Source organism: Rhipicephalus microplus, chromosome 6, assembly GCF_043290135.1.
Source record: "Rhipicephalus microplus isolate Deutch F79 chromosome 6, USDA_Rmic, whole genome shotgun sequence".
In the NCBI taxonomy this organism is placed as follows: Eukaryota; Metazoa; Arthropoda; class Arachnida; order Ixodida; family Ixodidae; genus Rhipicephalus; species Rhipicephalus microplus.
Window position 1 is genome coordinate 115,991,678 of NC_134705.1, and position 27,475 is coordinate 116,019,152.

At 46.4% G+C, this 27,475-nt stretch overlaps 1 protein-coding gene across 2 annotated transcripts; it reads left to right on the forward strand.

Annotated features, from left to right (window-relative positions):
• Positions 1-4,951: 4,951 nt before the first annotated feature.
• Positions 4,952-27,475, forward strand: LOC119167398 (uncharacterized). 2 transcript variants are annotated; one of them, XM_075865436.1, is made up of 5 exons: positions 4,952-5,085; positions 14,603-14,739; positions 14,799-14,860; positions 23,519-23,630; positions 27,190-27,475. In XM_075865436.1, exons 1-4 carry the CDS (start codon positions 4,975-4,977, stop codon positions 23,623-23,625), a joined length of 417 nt encoding a protein of 138 aa, XP_075721551.1. In that variant the 5' UTR covers positions 4,952-4,974; the 3' UTR covers positions 23,626-23,630; positions 27,190-27,475. The 2 variants fall into 2 exon arrangements, with proteins under 2 accessions (XP_075721551.1, XP_037274769.2); XM_037418872.2 differs by having other exon boundaries at positions 23,519-23,605.

The following is a 27,475-nucleotide window of genomic DNA, read 5'->3' on the forward strand; positions in this document are numbered from 1 at the left end:
CATTGGGCCGCATAGCCATGAATACAGTGAACTAGTATATACCATGAACTCGAGCTGGTTAAAGGTGGGAAGTAAACCCGAAGCGCAAGCCGTAAGAAAATGTGCATGTGCCACCTCCCGTTTAGTCCTTGAAATGTTCGATAGATGGCGGTGCTTCTATATGGAGAATATATGATGAAAAGATGCGAGATGGTGGTACTTGGAGTGCTGAATAAATGAACGAACGGACACACAGACAGATGCATGGATGGACGCATGAACTGATCGATGTGAACAGGTGCAAGATGCCCTTCAAAAAAGCAGTCGCCGAGGTGGAATCGTGCTTTCGCCAAACGGGACTGAGATGCTCACCCACCAAGTCGGAGCTCCTGCTCTACAGAAAAGAACGAGGTGGCCGACCTAAGGGATGGAAAACCGTCGAAGAAAGCAATATACACATTTACACGAATGATGGCGAGAAAATCTCGAGGGTAAACACCACCGGATCCTGGGCATGTTTATTGAAGCGAACGGTGGCAACGGTACTGCTCTGCGGAAGATTGTCGCCAAGACTGACAACGCTTTTCGACTCGTCAAAAGAGTCTCCGGGAAACATAGAGACCTTAAGGAACACAATTAGTTAATGCTCATCAATGCGTTTGTGCTCTGCCACTTTACCTATACCGTTGCCATGAACGGCGAAGGTGAAGCTTGTCTCACTCCGACTTAGGTTGGAGTGGGACAAGCTCGACGTGATTATTAAAAAGATCGTCAAGAAAGCACTGGGGCTTCCCGTACGCACACACACCGAGAACTTGCTCGCGCACGGTGTGCACAACTTTGCTGCTGAGATAGCGGAAGCGCAGCAACGTTCGCAGCTGGCTCGCTTGTGCACTACGATGGCTGGTCAGCGCATACTTGACGAGCTAGGTTTTAACCCAATGGAACTGAAAACAAATAACGTGCGTATATCAAAACATATACAGGAAAACGTCATTGTTGCCCCAATACACCGCAACACTCACCCTGTACACAATGAGGGACTTCGTCAGGCAAGGGCGACGACTCTACTGAAGCAGCTGGGAAAAGGTGGCGTAAATGCAAGTTTCGTTGACGCTGCAGCACATCGAGACGGCAAAAAGTTCGCAGCGGTGGTCGTGGACCAGACCGACTCGACTACGTACTGCGCCACGGTACGCACAACAAATCTCCAGGTGGCCGAACAAGTGGCCATCGCACTGGCTCTGCTAAATGGTCGGTGCGAAGAGGTGCACAGCGACTCCAAATCCGCCGTCAGAGCCTTTCAAAAGGTTCTGACTGCGGATTAAAAAGGGCCGCATATTTCAAAAGGGCCGCATATCAACACAGGCAGCCAGGATCTTGAACAGCTCCACCAGCGATACGATTGTCCCTCACACCATACATTGGTTCCCCGCGCATGTCGGCTCCGTAAACGATGTTGCACTGAACCCGAATGAGTCGTCTCACACAGCCGCGCGCGCACTCACTGACCGTGCTGCTCTCGACCTGGGCGACGGCGCCAGTGCCGACGACGTGGGACATAAAGACACACCTACTACACACAACGAGATTACCAAGTATTACTACATGGTGAGGCGGGCTTTCCCAATGCCACATTCAAAACTCACCAGAGCACAGGCCGTCTCATTGCGCTGACTACAAACCCATTCGTACCCGTCGTTAGCATACCTAAATGCAATTTATCCTCACCAATTCTTCGATGGCGCCTGCGCCGCTTGCGGGCAGACCACTACGTTAGCACACATGCTCTTGGAGTGCGGGTCGCTTGGACCGACGTATCGCAAACCCGAGTGGGATGCGCTTCTGCACACCCCAGAAATTCAGGACCAAATTTTGGCCGTCCAGTGTACCCGCGACAGGGCCGTCTGGCTAGACCTGCCGGTCCCCACGTGGGAGTAGCCGGGTGACGCGTGGCAACCTCAGCATCTGCACTGGACCATAATAAAGTTGTTCTCATTCACTCATCACGTGACGTGAATAGATGATGAAGGTAAACGACACATCCGAACATGATAATAATAAAACGAAAGTCATCACGGCATCAATTACTCCCACCTCGTAACGTTGTACTGATTTTAAAGTGACATATCTCTTTTCTCCCCTTTATCCCTTCCCCAGTGCAGGGTAGCAAACCGGATGTGCGTCTGTTTAACCTTCCTGCTTTTCCTTCCATCTTTATCTCTCTCTCTCTAAAGTGACGTATGAAAATTTCTAATTCATGCTTCGTGTGTCGTCGATTCCGACTGTACGTGGGATATGCCAATTTTTATGTCTTACCTATGTTTCAACTATAGCCATAAGTCAAACAGATGGACAAGTTTCGCCCATGACGTTCTTCGCCTCTATAACTGTTGTGTTTTCTCAAAGGAAACATTCCATCTTGGAAAGTAGCTTGAAATCAAGATTTAGTGGGATGGCCAACTGAGAGATTTTAAAAAGAATTGTTAAGGGTGAAATATTGGTCTTCATTTTTGAAGTTGCGAGCTATACACTACTTTTTCTTTGTTTAAAAGACACCGGTAGTTGATTTCGAGAAAATAAACTTAGCTTCATGCAAATCATGTTGCAATACTCTTGAAACTGGTTGGAGTGTCTGTGTGATTCCTGTTTTATCTATCATAAACCGGATGTCCAAAATCATGCATTGTGGTGATGCATGAGGCGTATGCAGATGATGCTTATCAATACGTGTATGTCTTTTCCAGCGGAAGGTATACGCAACAACTGTAGCGGGTTCTGCAAACATGAAGATTATAGAACAGGCGCGAGAACCACATTACACTTTGACATGACAGAGTAATGTTTTCTTTTAGAATACAGACAATTTTGTATTAGCCTTTACCTAGCATACACACTCTATGAAAAAATCTCTTCACACGCTTTGGTAAAAATTTAAACTGGCAATACGTGCTGGGTGTATTGTGCTGACGACGACTGCTAGAAATAGTTGAAGTGTGGTAATTTATAAGACACGACAGAAATGTGCAAAAGAAATAGCGAGTGGAACGGAACACTTTGGCGACGCAGTGATGTACTGGTTCTCTCTCTCTCTTTTTTTCTTGGTGTGGATGAACTGACCACTGTGTGCAATTCAGGATGGTGGTACAAGTATCAGAAATGTCGCGTTTCACTGTGTGTTATAAGCAACTACCGAATAACAAATATCTCCTTTTATGTAAAGCTTTAATCTCAGTATGTGCGTGTACTTTCATTAATTATTTCTCATATTGCTCGAGCAGGTCGAGAGACCACAATTCATTGCGCGAATGGTGTCTTCTGAAGAGGCTTGAACTGAGGAGACTTTTCTACTGGCGAGATGACAACGTCAGAGCTTGACACAGTGAGGTTTCTTGAACTGGGGAGACTTATCTATTGGCGAGAGGGCAACGTCAGAGCTTGACACAGTAACACTATATTGCAAGTTATCGTATGAGCTCAATAAATACAAAGCGTTCTGAGGAATGAAAATTAGTTTGAGTGTTCCTGTATATCTATGCACTGGCGCTCTTTTGGGCATCGATGTAACTCAGTGCGTTCCAAAATTATCCTAGAAGTACACCAGGGCATGGCGAAGACTGGTTATCATATAAATAACATGCCGCCCTAACCACACGTCTTAAAACCATCTCCAAAGTTATCGTGTGGCACACACCCACATACTGTTCTTATTTTGCCCCATAGTACCTAGGCATTCGCCATAGGTGATCGAGCATTGGCGTAAATCTATAAAAAGAAAAAATATAAATTGCAAAATTGTCAAGACTTTTTGCGCAGGTTACTTCATTATCACGCCGGGTTGTACGTTTTTTCATTAACAATTTCATGCTCTTGCTTGCCTTATGAATACTACATTATCAAATCATAACCATAATCAACATTACTACCTTCTCTGTTGCGCGCAGGCCCCTCTCATGCATCGTCTAAACACCTGACAATGCGTTTGCTGTGGCCGCGTAATTTATGCATATGTCTCAAAGTAATTTGCCCGCCTAACGCTCTTCTCTTTATTCACACGTTCGCCTTGTCTCAGAAAACGTTCTGGCAATCTTTACGACCTGTTCTTATCTTGCCCTTGTGCTACTGCAAGCCCTGCTAGTCTTGTCCGTAAGCTCCATGGTAAAAAAACAAAAACGTTTGCACATGAAGGTTCTTTTTTGTCAATGATTAGCAATAATTCACTCCCTTATAGTTTCCTATTACAAAACAAAATTCAATAGCACATAACGCATCACAGGCGTTTGCTTTCCCTCTGCTGAGCTGTGAACTGGTAATATAAAAAAAACTTACTGCAAATTTTGGATTTGCCGGAATAAAATATCACAAAATCTATTTTTTTCACAGTACCATGCATTCTTTTTCTGCTGGTAGTGACAATATGTTGATACATTGTTACATAACGTAGGTATTGCCAGTAAACTTCTTATACGGCTTATAGTATCCTGTGTACAGGTGGGAACCAACGCATCAAAACGAAATGTGCGATAAAGGTTCTGTTAACAGGGAATACATTAAGGTTGTTTTTTCCTTAAGCATTGAAGGTTATGACAAATCACGAAAAATGGGATAAAGCACTAACAAGCACACCTGTCCATGATTTTCGTTCTTTTTCGGTGTTCGCAGAACGCTTAAACTATGTGTTACTTGAAAGACAGGCAAGATTCAATTTTGAAATCAACTAATGGTGTTTGTTCGAGATGAACACAAAGTATTTGTTTCTTACCAAACACTCAGGGTGCATTTTTGCCGAGTTTGAAATGTCCCTATTGATGTGGTATTTTTCTGATGGGTTTTAAAAAGTGCCGGAATCTGTAAATGTGAACAATACAGCATTGTAAGTCCTTCAAAAGCGTAAGCAGCTGCACTGTATTGTCAACTTGTATGATTTGTTGTATGCTTGAACTTGTAAAGCCTTACGTTTCATTGTCTGCGCGCCACGACGGTTTCAGGTCAGCCATGCTGGGTTCCTTTTCATCGGCATTCACTTTATTCCTCCTGCTAATATTAGCCGCCAGCTCAGAAGATTTCCAAGAGAAGTCGCGTTATCCCCGCTACCGCATCAGAAAGGTAACAGAACTTCCCGTTTCCTTTTGCGTGAGATCAACGTACAAGCGAACAAAAAACACAGCAATCTTGGAAGTACCTGCGCCCCAAACAATCTACTTTATATCCCTCATTTATTGAACAGTAGTTAGCTAGTATAACTTTACGAATAGGTGCACTTTTTAGAGCAATTAATAACCTTCTGCCATCTTTCAGTGTCACCTTAGCTTACGAACATTATTATGTTTTCTCTAACGTTTTTAAAGTGAGTTGTTCAGGCACATAAAATATGTTCTTCAGTTTAATAGTGCACAGACAACCTTAAACATATCGCTCAAACAGGCATGTGTGGTGTGCGCGTGCACTCTTAAATGCAATTAGTCAAATGTTTCTTTATATCAGGTGTAACAAGAACCTATTGTAGGAAGTCTAGGCGAAGGGTTGGTGATTGTATTTTTTCGAAGCACGTTAGCACAGATGTCCAAAAAAAAAGAGATTACTCCTGGCGGCTCTTACTCGCAGTCAGAGTTTATTAGCATAGCTATGATAAATAATTGGTGTATACTTTAGTCATTTTGATGTAATGAAGAGAAAAACTTGGTTGCAGTGATTTGCCGGGAATTCACAAAGAATACCCACCTTATTCCTTGTCTCTATGTGTAGATGGGAAGAATGATCTGATACAATATTGCTTATCAGGGAATATTCCCTTTCCATATCATACGAAGCCATACTTGAGTGTGGGAAATCGCCACGTCAGTGCCGCGGCTAGACGCATACGTGCTCAGGCGCATTTTTTATGCACCTTAATTTGTATTAGGCGTGAAAATATGGTAACTCTACACTTCATAATGTTTTTCTGAAGGCGTAACGCGCATGATATTATTTCCCAGAAAGTTTGCTGCTCGGGCTCGTTTGCACCACATACTAGCCAAGGATGACCTTTTTGAGAGCGCAGAAAGCTTGTACGAAAATTTGGCAGATTCGATGCATTCGAACAGATGTTAGGTGAAGCATACAGTGGGAAGGTGACTGGTTTATTTTTTTTAACAGCAAAATGTTCTGAAACGACGTTATGATGTAAAGTTTTATGCCTCACACTTATGCAAGAGAGTCGCATATTTTTTTATATACAACCAGTTGTCTACAATTGCTTATCGATGCGAAAAGCAACATGGGTATTGTAAACAGCACAGCAGTAAGCCGATATGCAATGCTTGTGACGAAGAACGCACTCGTCTTTTCTAAACACGTGCCCTTTAATTGCGGTATACAACAGCCGTGGGGTGTCAAGGCACTTATAAGGACTTCTTCGCGTGTCGAAAAGTGGCCTCCGGGTAATCTGACGTCATGCTCTGTCTGCATGAGGCCACCGTCCAGGCTCATAAGAACACTTTGTCATTCTCGCGGGCTTCGCGGACGAGTGCATGGTAGTCTATAGCTTGTTTGTAATGTGCCGTCACTTCTTCACTTGTGTCGCGCTTTTAATGTGTGTGTTAGTGGTTAATGTGTCGATTCATACTCAAGCACATGTGCCACATACCCGAGTAACATGAACTATGGTATGTCAGTATGTGCCACACAGGACTGAGTGAAAGGGTTCCTAATGTAAAAGACAGAAGAGAAGGAAATGATGTGAACTAGCCAGATAGAGCGTGTTGTACTGTTAGAAGTGCAAAACTGCGATAACATGCAAACTGCATAAGGAAGCTCGAAACGATGTGAACTAGCGAAATACAGCGTTGTGTGCTTCCGGGAGTGCGAAACTTGGATATCATGCAAACGTCACGAAGGACCAGGAAACGATGTGAACTAGCAAGATACAGCGTTTTGTACTGCTGGGATTCAGAAAGTGCGATGTCATGCAAACTTCATGTTAAAGTTCGAAACGATGTGCGCTAGCAAGATGCAGCGTTTTGTATCGCTAGAAGTGCGAAATCGCAAACTGCAATCAGACTGGAATCAAGCAAGCTGCATGTATTAGAGCGAAACGATGTGAAACAGCAAGATAATTTGCGCATGAAAAGCGCAAAACAGTGGCGGCCATATTGAGTTTAACCGCGCTGTACAAAAGTGCATGTTCAATTGTGCTGAAGAAGGGCCAGTGCGAGCGGTCATTTGGATTCAGGACGTGTTCTGTTTGGTTCATTGCGGCTCACCTGCGATTCTTTCTATAGGAGGTTGGCGTGACTTTCATTCAGGAGTAAGGCCCACATCGCAGTGCCCTCAAAACTCACCGTCCACCATGCAATGAATATTCTCCGGCGTAATCTGGTGTTCTCCTTTGACAGTTTATGTACATTAGAAGTAACGGAGATGGCCAAGAGAGCACTCCCAGGCTGGCTGGATAGATAGATAGCTAGAAAGAACAGGCTGTTTGCCTTATGTTTGCTAGAGAAGCTTCGCTTTTGAAAGAAAGCAAAATACGAGATAACGTGCTGTGAAGTGTGCTGCTGTATATTCTAATCTCATTTTTGAAGTATTACATACAATAGATATTTTTTATCCTGCAAGTAGAATATTTACCGGCAGAAATACACTGATTTCAAGCAATACCGTTTGAAAGGTCTTATTTTATTTTAAGGAAGCATGCGTAGGCGTATATATTTTTGATTTTGAGGACTAATAGATAAAAAATGCACACTCTGAATGAAGCGTGTCACAAGGCAGCATTGGCAAGAGTAACTGAATGCTTAGATTCAGGGTCATGGTAAAGAGCATGCATATAAATCCAAGTGAGCAAGTGTTCTTGCATTTCGCTATATTATTAAAATAACGGTGGCCGGTGAACGAGCTCGCACACTCTACCTTAGCAGCATGACGTCTAATACCTGCACATCGCTGCACAAGTGGTGTGCACGGAAAGTCGCAAATGTTTGCTCGAAAAGGCACACCATTTTATTTAACAATTTTTTTTGTTCAAAACTAAATCAGTTCAGTGTTTTGGATACACTGTTTGTGCCTTTCAGCCTCAAGATATCTATTGTTTTCAGCCACACACATAAGGCCGGTAAAATTTATAATGTGAAGCGGCCGCATGTTCTCTAAAATACTCTGTTGACGTGGACAATGCGCAATACGGACAACGCTTTGAGCGGCGGGTGGAAGCAAAACAATTTACCTTGTTTATTTACACTCACACTTCGGATTGTGGCTTGGAGTGTATGTCCCGGTGGTGCTCGTCATGTCGGGGCCCCAATGAATTCACCGTAAGAACAACAACGCTCGGGCCTGTTATCATCAGTTCAGACACCTCGCCGTGGTGGTCTAGTGGCTAAGGTACTCGGCTGCTGACCTGTAGTTCGCGGGATCTAATTCCGGCTGCGGCGGCCGCATTTCCCATGGAGGCGGGAATGTTGCAGGCCCATGTGCTCAGATTTGGGTGCACGCTAAAGAACCCCAGGCGGTCGAAATTCCCGGAGCCCTCCACTACGGCGTCTCTCATATTCATATGGTGGTTCTGGGACGTTAAGCCCTACAAATCAATCAAATCAGTGATTCTCTTGTGGAACACATCTTGCGGTCTGTGCTGTATTTTCTGCGTTCCACAGCGCAACAGCGGGGTCTCCAGCCCCCTACATCGCGGTCATTGAAGTACAATCCCCGGAGATCCCGCCCAGTACCAGTTCATGCACGGGCATTGCTTCAAGAAAGCGTGGTAATTCATCTAGTGAGAGCGAGGACACCGAGCTGTACTCTGCATCAGACTACGAGTCCTCGGAAGACGGCTTCGAACCTGTGCTCTACCGCAAGGCAAAACGAAGAATCATGAACGCATCATTGGCATCAAGTACAGCCACTGTGAGGACAGCACCTCAGCGATGGCCTCACTCCATGCTGTTTGTGCCGCAGAATGCTACTGCCAATCTACGCTTCCTCAACAGGCAAGCAGTGTCCTTGTACCTCGAAAACATTGTGCCTAACGAGATTAAGGACATCAGGATAAACACAAGGAAGAATATCTTGCCAATCGACGTGAGGAACCCGAGTGCACTGAACACGCTACAGCATGTGTCGGAGCTGGGAAACATCAAAGTCTGATTCATCATACCAGGGAATGGTGACACTGTAACAGGAGTTATCTATGACATAGACACTGAAATCGCCAATAAATATCTTCCTGTACTGATAAAACCAGTGAGTGAAAACAACGCCATTGTGCATGCTGGTCGCCTAGGCAACTCTCGTTGTGTGCGAATAACATTCAAGGGTGACTGTCTTCCCTCTTACGTGAAGGTTGGCCATTTCCGTCCCCAGGTTCGCCCATTTATTCCAAAACCTATTCAGTGTTTAAAGTGCCAGAAGATTGGCCACGTGAAGGGCCACGTGAAGAAATTCTGCAGTGTGCCCCCGATGCGCTGAACACCACTTAGAGGACGACTGTAATGCAACTACGTTGAAATGCCCTAACTGCTAAGGAGCTCACAGTGCTTCCTCCAAGGACTGTCCTCAGATTAAGAAAGAGATTTATATTCTGAGGCAAATGGTGCGAGACAACTCGACTCACAGAGAAGCTGCGCAAAAAGTATGGCGAAGGCGCCGTCATTGTCGAAGGTTTTCACGAAAGACAGTGCAAAATCTGACGAGAAAGTCAGAAATTCAAGTGAAATCGACAGGCACGGCTTCTAGTACGGCAAACATCTGCGCTGAAACAGAAGATGCTGGAAGATCTCTCTTTTCAAAATAATGGCCACTCCTTCAGCCTATACGATCTGTTGAGCCTCAACAAAAGCCGCCTACACGACCTGTTGAGCCTCAACCGAAGCCGCCTCAAGAACAAGAACAAAATGCTGCAACGGCCGAGAAGCCAGATCATCGCGTGATGGTGATGCTAAGATCATTAGTGGACACCATTGGCGTGTTGTCAAGCGACATGAATACACCGTCAGCCAAAAGTGCCCTTCAAGTACTGAACGCGCTTAGTCCGGTGCTAGCAGCCCTAGAGTAGACCATGGCTAACCCACCACGGTCTTTCAGGGCTGAGGTTCGTAAAGCAGCAATACTGAAGTGGAATGCCAGGGGACTGAGATCGCGCATTGGTGACTTTCGTCGATTTGTGTACGTCAATATGTTTCCTGTAATCGTCATCTGTGAGCCGAACTTATCGAGTGCAATACGACCCTCGGGATACGAGCCTTTTATGTCGTCTACTGTTACTGAAAGCAGCAAGGTTCTGGTGTCCATTCGCCGAGACCTCACTTACATCCTCCAACCTGTACCACCTCAAGACGGAAACCAATACGTATGCTTAAGAGTGAAAAAGAGGAGGCTCAACATCACTGTGGTTGGCGCATACCTATCCCCATCAAGCCGTTTCGATCAAAAAGGACTACGAGACATCATAGCGTTAACTCCTTACCCGTGAGCTATCATTGGGAATTTTAACTCTCATTATACATTATGAGGAAGTCAGAATACCAACAGGAAGAGCAAAAGCTTGGTGTCTTTTGCCTCCGACAATCAACTTTGGTTACTGAACGATGGCAGTCCTACATTTTTACGTGGCTCCACATACAGTAGCTGTCTCGACTTGGCTTTTGTTTCGCGAAGTCTAATGAAACATACTGAATGGTTCATGGATATAGAAACGCACGGGAGTGATCACATTCCAACATACGTCAAGATCAGAGGATTGTCGCCTCCTAAAGTGTGCGACATGGTTAAAAGAGTGAACTGGAAAAAATTTCAGTCTTGTATGGAAGACCAATGCCAAGAACACATATCCGATTTACAAGAGGCCATCAAGAGCACTGTAAAAGAGACTGTGTGTACGATCCCATGCCCTGTAAGAATCATGGACATCGACATAGAGCTGGAGCGGCTTTGAGCCATGCGACGACGAGCTGAAAGAAAGTACCGGCGCACGAAGGACATAGAAGATTTACGGACTGCTAGACGTATGCAGAAAATCAAACGTCGGTTGGACAAGCTAGAATTCCAACGCTGGATTACTTTCTGCGAATCACTCGACCCTCGTGAGCCTTTATCGCAGATATGGAGGACGGTTAGAGGTTGGCGGTCATCGCCTATTCAGAAGTCACCATTCAAGGCCTTAGCCCTTCACCAAAATTGACCAGATTTAAACGTTGCTGAAGAGTTCTGTGCTGGATTATCAGGGCAAACTAAAGCCATCAGCAGCTCACCACTTTTGAGCAGTTGTCCGCCACCACGTGATTCCTGTATAGACTTCCCGTTCACCATTCAGGAGCTCAAAGCAGCACTCGCTTCATGCAAACGTGCCTCTGCACGAGGACCTGACGGAATCTCCTACAGAGCCCTGTGTCATCTGGGTGAGCGCGCGAGAATAGCTCTACTTCAGCTATATAATGATTGTTGGCTAGAGGGCACTGTCCCCTTAAGTTGAAAAACTAGTCGTCTAGTATTATTACTAAAACGTGGCAAATCACCATTGGAACTCTCCTCCTATTGCCCGATCGCATTGGCTAGTTGCGTAGGTAAAGTGATGGAGAGAATGATTCTCGGCCGACTAGAGTGGTACTTGGAGTATCATGAGATCTACTCAAATGCCATGGCTGGCTTTCGACGTGGTCGATCATCGATTGATAGCGTCATCGACCTAATCACGTACGTTGAACACGAGAAAGGCCATAAGCGTCTTTGCGCCTCTCTGTTCCTTGACGTCAAAGGAGCCTATGGTAACGTTACACATTAAGTCGTCCTTACCGAACTAGAAGAGATTGGAGTGGGTGGCCGAATGTTTAAGTGGATACACAGTTAACTCAAAATGCGATCCTATTTTGTGAGTACAGACACGGGGAACACGTCTACACATTTCAGTTGTCGTGGCGTCCCTCAGGGTGGTGTACTGAGCCCCGTGCTATTCAATATAACACTAATCGCTCTCTATACGCACCTACCAAACAATATTTATCTATCAACATACGCTGATGGCATCTGCATCTGGACATCTGCGGTAACTCGCCTGCAGTTACGAGCGAGAATACAGAGAGCTGCTACTGCAACTGCTTTGTATCTACGCAATCGAGGCCTGGAAATTTCCTCCGGAAAGTGCCCTCTTCTGGCATTTACGCGCACACCCATGTCGAATTACAGAGTGTCAATTAACGGTCAAAATATACCATATCGTCGATTTCATAAATTTCTGGGTGTCATAGTCGACAGAGACATATCATGGAGCCCTCATGTGCCGTATTTGAAAAAGCGATTGACAGGCATATGCCGTTTTTTCAAGTTTCTCGCTGGAAAGACTTGGGGAATGCAGCCTAATGCTATGTTACGACTGTACAGGGTGCTTTTCCTTGGCTTTTTACGATACAGTCTGCCTGCATTATCAAACGCCAGCAAAACAAGTTGACGCATGATAAAAAGCGTTCAGGCACAGGCGCTTCGAATATGTCTAGGTCTGACTCAGGGTGCCTCAACAATGGCGACTATAGCTATAGCCAAAGACCACCTCGGGCAGACCCATATTGAAATTGAAGCTTTGAGGACGCACATAAGGCATGTGGGCCGGACTCCCCATCACTGCCTAGCCTCTCTACCAGTGGATAGACCTCATACTTCCTTTTGTCGAACAATAACTACACATGGTGACTCCCTATCAACTGGTTTTACGCCCGCGGCGAGACTTTCAATTCCTCCATGGTGCCTCAAACAGACAGTCATTAACCTGACAATACCAGGCATCCAGAAAAAACAAGATTTCTCAATACCATCCCTCAAGCAGCTCGCCTTACTTCTGCTGTACGAGAAGTACCAAGACTGCACCCACGTATACACCGACGGCTCCATCCTGCCAAACAGCTCAACTGCGGCGGTCGTTATTCCAACGCACGCCACAACCATCAAATTCAGGACAGCTCATGCAACCACAACAACGGCAGCAGAGCTTGCAGCGCGTCGCGCTGCGCTGCGTTTTAATAACGACCAAAGCACGCAACGGTGGAAGATTTTCTGCGACTGCAAGGCGGCACTGCAGTCACTTCTGTCAAATCTACGCCATGGTCCACACGAGCAGTTGGTATTTGAAACAGCAGAAATGCTACAACATATAACAGAGAAAGGGCACCACGTTATATTTCAGTGGTTGCCAAGCCACTGCGGAATTATCGGTAACGAACGAGCTGATCAAGCTGCCCGTTCAGCCCATACAGAAGACAACGATCAGTCAATACCTCTCTCAAGGACGGACGCTGCTAGGAGGCTCCGCATGCTTGCTCGCCAACGCTCTATGGCTCTTTTGAATGAGCCTCTCTTTACGCATGCAAGATTACGATTCCTTGATCCAACGTTAAGCATGCAGCTTCCAACAAAAATTCGACGAGGCGACGCTACTGCTCTGTGCAGACTATGGTTGAGAGGCGCGTTTACCCGTGCGTACGCGTTCCGCATAGGTATGACCGACACGGCTGACTGTGCACACAGCGGAGATGAATAAACAATTCGACATAATCTGTGTGACTGCCCGAAATACAACCTGGAAAGACAACACCTTTCTAATAAACTAAACAGGTTACATGATCAGGCACTGTCCGAAGAAAGTATACTGCGCCATCGTCATGACTCATCGTCACAGGAGAAAGCCGTGCAAGGGCTACTGGGGTTCTTACGAACTTCTGGCTGGTCGGAACGCCTCTGAGTGGACTTATTTTGTGTGTGCGTGTGTGTCGGTGTTTTTCTCTTATTTATTTTTTTAACTCTCCCTTTATCTTTCAACCCCCTATTCCCCAACCCCAGTATAGGGTAGCATACCGGATACTAGTATCTGGTTAACCTCCCTGCCTTTCTTTTTTCTCGTTTCTCTCTCTCTCTCTCTCTCCATTCTAGACAGTCCAAATGGACGGTTATGCGGCACGTAGGTGCAAACCCGTAACATCCCATTCCAACTTCGGACATGCCCAGCATGCTAGAACGCCTTTTTTCAAGCTGGCGTGCAACCATGCTAACATGGTGTTTTATGCTGCATATTTTACTCACTTTGTTTACTCAGTTTTTTTTCTTTTTATTCCCTTATGTTTATTTCTTTATACTCAATTTTCGTCCTTTTTGACCACCCCTTCATCTCATCTGCTTTCTTTACCCTTACTGTCCCTTTTCGCCCCTTGCTATATTAAAATATACAAGGCTATGGTACCCTCTCCTAGCGGGCCTGGATAGCCGAGTGGGTCACCACGATCACTTTCGAATATTTGAGTCGATGGCTCAATCTGTCTCCCTTTACTTCTCTCTTGACTTGTTCTCACACCCATCACAGATATCGCGTTCCACGCTGGGCAAATCGGCGCACGTGTTCTCGCAGTGAAGCCGAAGAGGAAGGCGGTAAAAAGGGTAAAGAGAGCGCGAGCCGGCGCATGGTGAAGATAGTATTCTGTCTATCTGATGATGGTTTTCTGGCACACGAAATAGTTCGGTTGTGACAACTGTGCTGCGACGTGTTTTTCGCGTTTTACGTGCACTAAAATTCAATCTACGAATTTCGATGCCAACGGAGTTTATATATACTTTGAGGTATTGAGACACTGCAATGTCAAAAACGCAACATGGTGTTTGCCACTTTCAGTTCCTGAACACTTCCGAGCCCATATGGACTTACAATTCAACGCTTCCAGAAGCACTCCTATGTACGGTGGACGTCAAGTTAAGCATAAACAGGCTGTCAACTCGGTTCAACAGGTCGTACTATATAGATGGTCGAGTGTAAGTTCAGGTACTGTCCTTGTTATTCTTTTGATATTTTATACAGCTTTTCAATGCAGGGTATCAGAGGTCCTACAAGGATGGTTTCGTCGATGGGACAAGGTGATCGTTGGGAAAGTAGGTGAGTACTTGTTCTCATATTCTTTTAAGGCTAAAGTCTTACATGCGCATTTAAACACAGGAATCAACCTTTGGCAATGAAGGCGTCCCGTTGTGTCAACGTCAACATACGTGGTGCACTTGATGGCGTCCCCCGGCGAAATCACTATGGCTTCACACACGTAATGGCTTGATGAAATGGGGGTCAATCACGGGTGCAGTTGCAAACAACTTTGCGTGCGAAAAATACTGACAGAGGCACAGGAGTATAAATAAGTGCATCAATTTGAAGCAGAGAGATCGCTTTCCTTATTAATTGATCGTTGGTGAATGCATAAGGGAATGTACGAGTTCTTTGGCCAACGAGGTTCCCATGTACCTTTTCACGCTACATGACTTGCTCATGCAATTGATAATAATGTTTATTCGTATAACACAAAAAAATGGCAGCATATCCACGGAGTGAATAAAGAAGAGTGGGGCGAAGCATCCACCCGTTCATTCGTTCTTGCTTCCGTCCGTGCATGCGTGTGTTTGTGTGGCCGCCCGTGCGTGCGTCTGTTCGTGCGTCCACATATCCATCGGTGCGTCCGTCCCTGCGTTCGTCCATGCATCCGCTCCTGCGTCAGTCAATGCGTCCATCCGTCCACGCAGCCATCCGTGCGTCAATCCATGCTTCTGTCTGTGGGTCCGTTCGTCCATCTATTTGTAGTGGGGAATTCACAAGGCAATGACTAGTGGGACCATCGCTAAGTGCGAAGCCCGATCGGGAGCACGAGCTGTAGACGTTGGACTGCCCGAGCATTTGTTTCCGTACCGGCTGTCTGCCTATTACCTGGCGTCGCTAATAAACCGTCTTACAAAGTGGTGGAAGTGTGCGGGGTAGGCAAACCAGGAACTTCGAAGCCGGAAGCTGCCCACTGTATCAGCAATGCCTGATCAGACGACCGAGCAAGGCACCACCCAGCAAAGCACGGCCCAATCTTAACTGGTCATCGTGCCTACCACCCTGCGTCATCGAGATTCGCCCTTCTTCAGCGGCACCGAGGAGCAAGATGTGGAGGACTGGTTGCAGCTGTTTGAAAAGGTGAGCGCCGCCAACAAGTGGGACGACCCCTCGAAATTGGAGTATGTCCCATTTTATCTCAAAGACGTCACCAGTATGTGGTTCACAAATCACCGTACTGAATTTATCACTTGGGCCGGTTTCAAGACTACCCTCGCAGCTGTGTTCAATCGCCCCGCAGTGCGGAAGCTGCGTGCTGAGCAGCGCCTACGCGGACGTGCACAAAGGCAAGGCGAAAACTTCACTAGCTATATTGAAGATGTAATCGATTTATGCCGGCGCTTCAACTCTGAGATGACCGAACATGACAAGATCAGGCATATCTTGAACGGCATGGACGATGATGCCTATCAAATGTTGCTGGCGAAGGGCCCAAGTACCATATCCGAACTTGTGACCTTGTGCCAGAGCTTGGAAGAGATTCGGAAACAAGGTGCAGCAGTTCGGAGGTCGAAGACTGCAGACGACTCTCTCACTGCCCTGGCCGTCGGTGGTGACAGCTCCTTGCTGGAGCAGATAAAAGAATATGTACGCGAAGAGGTCGCATGACAGCTTTCGTGTCTCTCGTATCTGCCGACCACCGAAGCACCAACGAACCGCCTAACGCCGACAATCAGACAGGCTATTCAGGAGCAGGTCTCCGAGGCGTTGCCATTACCTACGCCTGCCTCTCCACCAACGCCTGTTGCCGCGCCACTGACTTATGCGGCCGTCACGGCAATGCCTCCACCTCGTATGCCACTGTATACGCCACAACCTGTGCGACCGTCCACCGCACCGTTTCCAGCTACCCAGCAGCACGCCGGAAATCCTTGGCGCACTGCTGACAACCGGCCGATATGTTACTTTTGCGGAATTCCAGGTCACGTTGCACGTCTATGTCGTCGGCGCTTCACAGTTAACGCACCAAGATATCCTGACTATTCGTTTCGGCCTCCATACCACGCGCCTCACATACCACCTGAAGTTCACGAACGCGATGCGCATACTGCTTACGGCGCCCGAACATTCGCTTTTAGACGTTCTACTTCCCGCTCGCCTTCACCTTCAACAAGTCGTCGTTCTGTATCGCCTATGCGTCGACGACCCACCCCCATTGAGACGGAAAACTAACTGCCGCAGCTCCGGAGGCACGAGCTGCGTCATCGTCTAATCGTTTAAGTCCTCGCCTGTCTCCCGCCAATATTATCGATGTAACCGTCGAAGGTGTACGAACACTCGCACTCATCGATACCAGTGCCGCAATATCTGTGATAAGTCATAGACTCTGCCGCTCTCTTTGATGCTTTCTCCCGTGGTTTCTCTTAGTACTGCGAGTGCCCAACAAACTGAGCCCGTCGCGGCATGTACGGCAAAAGTGGTTATTCGAGACGTGTTGTACATCATTGAATTTCACGTGTTGGCTTCATGTTCCCACGATGTGATCCTAGGATGGGATTTTTTATCACGTCATCACGCCGTCGTGGACTGCGCTCGGGCCGAAGTGGAGCTGTTACCGTTTCGTGATGCGCCTTCTGTTGATGTGGCCGTATCTAGTGCGGCTAACCTTGTCGTCGCGACGGACATAAACCTTCTTCCTTTCAGCGCCCAGTTTGTCCCTGCCTGCTGTGCTTTACTTTCTGACGCTACAGTCCTATTCACGCCATCAGACATCTTCGGTAGCCGCCACCACACATCGCTGCCATTCGCCGTTCTTGAGCTTTGTCAAGACACTACCGGGATATTTATTTCCAATCCCAACTCGTGCCCCCTCAGTTTGCGCCGCAACATGACGCTCGGCCACATTCAGCTTATCGATGAAGGTACTATCGTGCCTGCCGATTTCTTCGACACCAAGCCGAATATGGAGCTGAACGTGTTAGTTCCTCACTTTGCCTCGAACAACATGTCTACCGATGCATTTCAGCGTTCTATTGACAGCGATCTCGCCCCGGCTCAACGAGAGCAGCTTGTTACTCTGCTGCACAAATTCAAGCGTTCGTTTCACTTTCCCCAAGCGGTGCTAGAAAGAACGAACACCGTTGTGCACACGATTGACACAGGAAAGAGTACTCCTTTGCGCAAGCGCCCTTATCGTGTGTCGCCAGCGGAGCGTCGGGTAATTGCAGAACAAGTAGACGACATGCTACTGCGTGGAGTCATCAAGCCTTCTTGTAGTCCTTGGTCTTCCCCAGTTGTACTCGTCAAAAAAAGGATGGTTATATCCGGTTCAGCGTAGACTACAGGCGCCTAAACAACATTACGAGGAAAGATGTTTACCCTCTTCCCCGCATAGACGACGCTCTCGATTGTCTCCAAGGTGCAGAATTCTTTTCCTCGCTTGACCTTCGCTCGGGTTATTGGCAGGTCCCAATGGCTGAGTCTGATCGTCCAAAAACAGCGTTTGTCACGCCGGATGGCCTCTATGAATTTACCGTGATGCCATTCGGACTTTGCAATGCGCCTGCCACATTCGAGCCAATGATGGACAGCATTTTACGCGGTTTCAAATGAAACATTTTCTCGTGCTATCTTGATGGCGTAGTGGTTTTTTCATCCGATTTCACTTCGCATCGCACTCGTCTGCGTAAGATTCTACAGTGCCTTACAAACGCCAGGCTTCAGCTTAACCTGAAGAAGTGTCACTTCGGGGCTAAACAACTCACCATACTTTGTGATGTCGTCTCGAAAGCCGGCATTCTTCCCGACCCTGACAAGCTTCGTGCTGTTGCCGAATTTCCTAAGCCGACTACTGTTAAAGAACTACGGAGCATTGTGGGCCTGTGCTCCTATTTTCGTCGCTTTGTCCGGAACTTTGCCTCCATCATCGCTCCACTCACCAAACTCCTTGCTGGCCCTGCAGATATTTCGAATTGGACAGCAGCCTGTGACGAATCCTTTGCAACACTGTGCCAACTCCTTACCTCACCACCCATACTGCGCCATTACGACCCTACTGCGCCAACCTAAGTACACACGGATGCAAGGGGCGTCAGCCTTGGTGCAGTACTCGCGCAACGCAAGTCAGGTTTTACGGAGTATGTGGTCGCCTATGCCAGCCGCGCCCTGACTAAGGCAGAAGCCAACTATTCTTTTACAGAAAAAGAGTGCCTCGCGATTGTGTGGGCGTTAAACAAGTTTCGCCCCTATTTGTACGGCCAAACTTTTGATGTGGTAACTGACCATCATGCACTCTGTTGGTTGGCTTCGCTGAAAGATCCTTCCGGCCGCCTCGGAGGTTGGGCACTACGCCTCCAGGAATTCGACATACGCGTCGTCTACCGATCGGGGCGAAAGCACTCTAACGCAGATGCGCTTTCACGATCACCCGTGAAATCTGATGATACGGATATATCAACCCTGGATCTTTCCCTCTCTGCCGTAAGTGTCACAGACATGCCATCCGAACAGCGGAAGGACCCTTGGATTGCCTCGCTCTTGAATATGCTTTCTGACGCATCAACTTCCGGTTACCCGCGTGCTCTTCGCTGCCAAGCAACGCATTTCGCCATACGGGATGGCCTGTTATACCGTCGCAACTATCAAGTGGCGGGTCGTAAATGGCTGCTAGTCATGCCCAGCCATATGCGGTCTGATATCTGCAAATATTTTCATGCTGAACCGCAACACGCACACGCCAGTGCGCTAAAGACGTATGAGCGGATCCGCCAACGTTACTACTGGCGGGGTATGTACACGTTTGTACGCAAACACATACGCTCATGTTCCCAGTGTCAGCAGCGCAAGACATTCCCTCATTCACCCGGTCAACTGCAGCCTTTGCCATGTCCTGCACGCCCATTTGACCGTGTTGGGATTGACCTATACGGCCCGCTACCGTGCTCTGTTGGTGGTAATCGATGGGTGATTGTGGCTGCCGACCATCTGACAAGCTACGCCGAAACGGCAGCGCTACCTTCGGCTGGCGCTCGTGACGTTGCAACCTTCATCTTGCACCGGTTTGTTCTTCGTCACGGTGCACCGCGGGAGCTCCTGAGTGACAGAGGACGCGTATTTTCGTCCGAAGTTCTGCAGCAGCTCCCACATTCATGCCGTACGGTACACCGCACATCAACAGCCTACCACCCTCAGACGAACGGCCTAACGGAACGTTTCAACAGAACCCTCGAAGACATGCTCGCTATGTATATTGATTCCGACCACTCCAACTGGGACGTTATTCTTCCTTTCATGACGTACGCCTACAATACGGCGATTCAATCAACAACAGGATTTTCTCCATTTTTTCTTTTATATGGTCGTGACCCATGCAACACACTCGACACAGTTCTGCCATACAATCCTGATGCCTCCGAGTTCAGCCCAGTTTCTGAAATGGCCGAACATGCCGAAGAGTGTCGTCAACTTGCACGGTCCTTCACAGCCGATAACCAAGCCCTCCTAAAAAATCGCCACGACCATGATCTTCTTCAGAATACCTTTCCCGTCGGTTCTCTCGTGTGGCTCCGACTGCCTTTCCACTCTCCTGGACTGACTCCCAAGTTTGCACCGAAGTATACGGGCCCTTACCGAGTCATACAGCACCCTTCTTCTGTCACCTATGTGATTGAACCGCTAAAGCCGTCCACAGACAAGCGCCGTCTTGGTCGTGAGACGGTTCACGTCAGTCGCCTCAAGCCCTGTTATGACCCTCCTGTTCTCTCGTCACCTTGAGTCGCCAGGATGGCTCGTCTTCGTCGCCGGGGCATCGTAGTGGGGAATTCACAAGGCAATGACTAGTGGGACCATCGCTGAGTGCGACGCGCGAGCGGGAGCACGAGCTGTAGACGCTGGACTGCCCGAGCATTTGTTTCCGTACCGGCTGTCTGCCTATTACCTGGCGTCGCTAATAAACCGCCTTACATATTCAACCCTCCAAGTACCACCATCTCGCATCTTTTCATCATTTATTCCTTCTATAGAAGCACCGCATTCCAGCGGACATTCCAAGGACTGATTCAGAGGAGGCACACGCACACTCTCTTACGGCTTCCGCTTCGTGTCAACTTCCCACTTTTAACCACTTCGAGTTTATGGTATATACTGATTCAGTGTAACCATGGCACTGTGGCCCAACGCTCGCTAAACCTTTTTAAAACCAAGGAGGCTACGCCCAGCGAGTATACTGTAGTAACCCTTTCTTGTCAGATATTGCTCAATGTACATGCCAATGACGGCTAATGGGGAATGAGGGACAGGAGAATTCGTCTTTTAGCCAACGCGCACGCTGCAATTTTTTTATTGTTCAACAACGCACAGAAGAAATCTCCCACCAGCACCACCTTGGAAGTGAAAATGTAAGACTGCTTACACACTACGACGACTACGAGGGACGACCGGGTGACGCTATAAGGAGCTTCGCTCCTAAAATAGTACCTGCTTATGTACTTAACCCATAAAGTTGTATTAGTGATATTGATGCGCGATTTTTATTTGTTTTAGTTGCTCAAGGCAGCTTCATTAGATTTGTAGGAAAATGTGAGGCGTTTGCTTTTGCACACAGTTTATTGATGTTTGCTCTGCGATGGACAGCCACAGGTGCTTTCGTTATTTCGGCTGTCTTCGTTTGCGCTTTGCTCGAACGTGCGGAACTGCAGAGGCGCACATTAATCGTCAACTCTTAAACGATGACAGCTTGCCATGCTTCCCCCTTTCCAGAGAGGTAGCCAGTGGTCGAAAGAATGATTCTTATGAGTAAATGGCAATTTCTTTTGTTGCCAAGCGTGTTCGTCTGGAGTTGTCGGATGGCTTGTCTGCGAGGGCAGTGTCGAGGAATGCCTGCCTAGTGTGGTCAATAGAGACGTTATCTTCGTGCTCATTAATTAGTGGGACAAAGTGTTTGGTCCAAAGCTTGACAACTGTAAAGGGTTCATCATAAGGCGGATATAGTGGTGGTCGCATTACATCATGCCACACAAAGACATGTGTGCAATGCTGGAGAGCACGACTCACAAAACTTGGGCCTATAGACCTTTTTCATAGATATGCCACCTGATGGTGAGCTTCTCGTCAGTTTCGATTCGGAAACTTGCATAGGATAGCTAGCACCATCATGAGGGCATGGAATGCGAGCCGTTAAATGCGTGAGTGCTGTAATGTTTGTGTTTGCGGCTAGTTCTCCGTATCATCCGCTGCAATCGCACCACTTTCTAGGTTGAACGAGCTTTTAGTACTCTCCGATAAGCTTTTTGAGCAGCTTCGGCTGCACAATGAGCAATATTTAGTATCCTCTAACCGTTTGGACGAGCAGTTTGGCTTGTTATGACTAACAATGCATGAATCTGGCCAGCAAGAGACTCTCTCCAACGTGCCCTCTCAACGCGGTCCGCGTCCTGCAGGAACGCAAGAGGTGTCTGTGTGCGCTGCAAGAAACACGCATCAGCGTCGCTGGGAACACAGTTTGCGTCGTGTGCTGCGGTGCTCTCACAACGGCGGCAGACTGTAGTTCACGTCCGCGGCGCAAGGTGCGCCTTCTTTCGTAAAGAGTCTATAGGAGACGCGTCTCTCATGGCGCTCCTGAGGCGACTAGCTCAGCAACGTGAATTGGTGGTACAGGACACGCGTCGAAAAACAGGCCAGAAAGACTTAAAGTCTTTACAAAGATGAGCTCAGCATGGGAAAAGGACGTGTCTGTACGCATCGTGCTGCGAAGGGCGAGGAGGTCGAGTGGTAGGCACTCGGTCCAGGGTGTCAACGATCGCGAGGCCATGATCAAATTTTTTAGTAAGCGCTGAAACAGCTCAACCACGCTGTTAGACAAAAGCGTGGTAAGCTGTTGTTTTGATGTGGTCGATACGAAGCATAAGGAACAAAGTCTGGAGGGAACAAATTGACTACCTCGATAAGCTGTAATAGTCATTGGTTACTCCGTAGCGGTTTATCTAAGCAATGCTGAGACGCCCCGCCACGGTGGTCTAGTGGCCAATGTGCTTAGCTGCTGACCTGCAGGTCACGGGATCGAATCCCAGCTGCGGCGGCTGCATTTCTGCTGGAGGCAGAAATGTTGTAAGCCCGTCTGCTCAAATTTGGGCGCATGTTAAAGAACCCCAGGTGGTCGAAATTTCCGGAGCCCTCCACTACGGCGTTCCTCATAATAATATGGTAATTTTGGTACGTTGAACCCCGCATATCAATCAATCAGTCAAGCGATGATGAGGCCAAGTGCCACTGACTCTGCCATGATGTTGGCGAGCGGTAATGCCTCAGGCCGGTGCGTGATCGGGTCTACACACGTTTATATATACTGGCTGTTTTCCGATGAGGCCAAATGGTCAATGAACTTCTGGCGCCCTTCACTGAACCACAGGTCAGGAAGTAGGAAGGTGCACAGTGGGCTGAAAGTACATAGTAGCGAGCGTTGCTTCGTAAGAAGGCTATGTAGATCTGCCACTCTAATGTAGATCTACCACCGTCATTTCAGTTTGGTTCAGTACTGATTGTGCAACTTTTTATAACATAATGAGTGAACACTTAGGCCTTGTTCTAAATATAGAACATTGCTTCCTAATATTGCTCTTGCTCATTGCTTCGTGATTAAGCATCTGTTAAAAAGCTTATTCAATTCATAATTAAAAAAAATTAGGCTCGTCAACGCATATCGATATTGCTCTTGATAAGTATTCGCTTGTTTACCAGGTAAAAGATCAGTCATTGAAGAGGATCTAGTCTACGCTGGTGGGAACAGGACCTGTGGTGTCTTCAAATCAAGGCTTCGACTGCCTGGTATGTGTCAACCACTGTGACAATGGTCAGTGCTTTACTGAAGCGTGACAGTTGTGACACAAAAAGTTTGTTACAGTTTCAGTATAACTGCTATATTTTACTATTACTTTATATAAATCCACAATTGTCAGTGAAACTGCCCGTGCGCTTGAAATAAGCTATTGACCGCAAAAATAATTGTATCTTTTATCAAGTACACAAAACAGCATATATAGGCTGTAACAGAGAAAGGCTTACTTCTTCTATCAGATTGACAAAAACGCACTTAAGGTGGAGCTTGAACTTTCTTTCTCTGCTCGAGAAAGGCTGCAGTAGTCAACAAGCTCAACGACACAATGTCGCACCTGAGATCTAAACCTCTATTATTGATTAGGCAGCATATCTCAAATCAAATACAAACTTCTGAGAGTTGTACAGATCTGTGAATAGTAATAATTCAGCGGCAAAGTTTAGGGCAAGTGACTTCTCGATGACAGCCACAAGTAACACTTCGGTCACACAAAAAAACTTTTTTTGTCTGAGTACCTTTGTTCTAAATATTGCATTCGAGCTCCCCAGTCGCAAATCACTGCCGAAATTGTACGCTCTAAAACAGGACGTCAACTTACGGTACGGGGTCACTACAATGCAAGCCTTACGCAAGAAATGCTTGAATTTTTCTATCAGTAAACTGCAATTCACACGTCGGTATCATCAACTGTCGCGTTATGTCACTTTTTGGTCGCCAGTCACTTATTGGCAGGTCAATGATACTAGTCGCACATGTGAGAGACCCTTAAGACAAGGCGGGTTCAAACATACATAATAGGTGCAACATGGGGCAGTTTTAAAGACGATAGTCTCTTTTGACCTTCAACGCAAAAATATTGGTCTCTCCGCCTATCTCTCTGTCTGTACATTTGTCTATTTGTCCGCCCTAATGGTACCTAAAACTGCACCCAAGTGACCAAATGATGCTCCAAACGGCCGACGCCATCCGGAGCACCCCCCAATATTCCTCAATATTCAGCTTTCAAGCTTGTGTGATTGTCAAATATAAAGCAATTATATTGCATATCTGTGGCTCCATAACAACACATAAATATTCCGTATGTGTGTCTTTTTACTACAAAAGGCATACATAAGTAATTCTAAGGACCGTAGTGTTTATCACGCTGCGCTGACCATGCAACGCTTGCTCGAAAAGGCAAGTGTTTCCAACGTTTCTCTTAAGACGACACGGTGGTGGCACCTACCCGTTGGCTTGCGTACACCTTATCACCTCAGAGACGGGCGCGCACGCCACGCGCTTCGTTATCCAGAATAACTGCCAGATAGCGCGCAACTCATGTGTGACGTTACGTGATGCACTTGTTCGCCTCCACTGCACGCTCGAGGGACTCTGAAGTAAGACGGGCTATCGTTGCGCCACCGAGTCACGACTGCTCGAGGCACTCTATCGCAACGCCTGCAGAATACCATCCACCGATTTTCTTCCACAGATTATGAAATAAACGTTTTGTTCAGTCTTTCCAGACGCAAGACTATTGTCTTTCGACGCCATTTGCAGTGTAACATGCAGTTAGGGGCCATTTTTTTAAGAAAGATGTTTATTGTTTGTCTTTCGTATTTTTCAGTCAGCTGCCATGCTAAATAACTTCTGTCAACCTAAGTGTTCACCCAAGAATAAATAATAACAAGAAAAATTAACTCTTGATGGTACCGAATTGTCCATAATGAGTAACAGCAATGCAACTTTGAAACTTATCTACACCAATTCGAAGCAATATAGCTTGATATTGTGCAACTTCTCGCGCTGGAAGAAAGTGTGACTTGTAATCAACCCAAAGCCATCGAGAGAACTGATCGCTTCAAATATTTCATGTTCATTCACTCAGGGGATAGTGTCATCATGTACTTCAATTGCCCGGTGACGTGAACAAAAGTAAAAAAAATCTGAAGACTGATTCTTTTGCCTCGTTAGCGCCATAAATCTCAGCAAATTATATAGCCGATTGATGGTGGGGAACCATAAGTTAGAGAAATATGTTTGTCTCACGAGTTTCATACATCCCCGCGCGTTTTCGCCTTCGCTACAAGAGCGGGCAGGAATGAGAGGTGGTTGGTTAAGGTCAGTCGGAGAGAACGACCTGCAAATAACGCTTTATACCACCCCAATTTTTGTGCCTAGCATTATAACTGGTGAGTCAAATTTTTTCTACACCAATATTGGTAAACATCTGAGCGAGTACATATGTTTTTATGCATCATTTTGACATGGTTCCATCTGTGAAACAAAACTGGTTTAATTTCCTAGACAAAAAAAATTGCGTCTGTAAATCACAAAGGGTTCAAGGTGAATCGTTTATTCTTCATTTCATAATACCACTAAGCCAAATCGGTATTGTAAACTCACCCTATCAGCTGACTTTTTTTTTTGGAAAAGCGTTTAAGTGACTTCAAATCTGTGTTCCTTTTTGCCGTCCGCTAGTTATTGTGAAGATTTCTAGAAGATCATTATAGATTGCTGCTTCGTCCGTAATACAACGTGGATCAATGTTCGGCCCTTTGGTGTTCTTAATTTTTATGAATGACGTATCAATATTATTTGCTGAGAAAATCAGTTTTATACTGCTGTTATTCACCGAAAGCCAGAACTTTCGCATTTCTGATCATGCCTTCTTGAGACCTGACAAAACTTTCTCACAGCTCTGTACCTAAGTTATGTTACTAAACGAAACTAAATGCTTGAACACTCAGCTCTTTGGGAAAGAGCTTGAGTGGTCTAACTACTTTCGTATTCACATGCCAGCTTGCCGCGTGCAGAAAAGCAAAAAATGTTGTTTGAGAATCGACCAATATCTTGTCAAAGGAGCCGTACGGTCTACAGTAAAACTGCAAGTAGCGCTATCACAAGCCCATCTTCCTTTTGGGGGCACTTTTTTATTGTGCGACGTGAATTGGTGAGAATATGAAAAAACATATCTACTCGTCATGTAAAACTCCTACCGTAAAGTGCGCATAAGTTATAAGAGATTCGTACTGAAAAAAAGCACCATAACCTGAGGCACACCCAAAATGCGGTATCATTGGCACCAAATGCCACCCATGTAACGTCATTGCGATGAAGACCCAAATACCCACTCACCAGTTTCTACTAGCTTCATTGTAGCAAAGTAAAAATAAACCTCCGTGAACCTTTGAGTCCAATCTTCATGTTCTACTGATTTTTATGACTTTGGAAGTGGTCCTAGTAATACTTTGGAAGTTGACCTAGTAATTTTAGAAATAAGCTTTCTTTTTTCTTTACCTGGCCAGATGAACACACTCTAGCTTGTACAGATTCTATAGACTATTGGAATTATGGTGGTGATTTGTGAAGTTCGCTAAAGCAATCAACGTAACGATCAACGAACACAAAAAAGCACTAATAAGTACCTATCAAAATTTTCACTTCTGCCCTTTACCTCATTCAGTATTGCCTTGGAAAATCCTAAATGCTTGCCCACCTATAAATTTTGTGGAAATGTTCGCTGTGTAGTGTTAAAAGCATTTCCTATGGTTGTATTTTAAAGTTTCACTTAAAAACGACCTTTCAATTTCAGGTCAACATCATTGGTACGATTTGCGAGTAAAAAATTCTTCTATACTTACCGGCCCAACGGAAGATTGTGTTGGCAACTTCAGTGCTGTCATTGCTGAAGCAACAAAAAAGGTCCCGCGAACAAAAAGCAGGCCTCCTTCGGTTGCATCTAAACCAATTTACTATCCTTGGCGTCAAACAATATTTCAGTCTCCGTCAGTATACCAGCAAGCTTCAGTACCACAGAGGCCGTCTGGCAAAGAAGAGTAACACTTATGATTATGCGAATAAAAAACCAGTGAGGGTGA

Excerpts from the sequence above, each read along its gene's own strand:
- LOC119167398 (XM_037418872.2), top strand. The coding sequence starts at position 4,975 with ATGCTGGGTTCCTTTTCATCGGCATTCACTTTATTCCTCCTGCTAATA. Across the intron at positions 14,740-14,798 it reads TACTATATAGATGGTCGAGT|GGTATCAGAGGTCCTACAAG; the intron begins GTAAGTTCAGGT and ends TTTTCAATGCAG. Across the intron at positions 23,606-27,189 it reads ATCAAGGCTTCGACTGCCTG|GTCAACATCATTGGTACGAT; the intron begins GTATGTGTCAAC and ends TTTCAATTTCAG.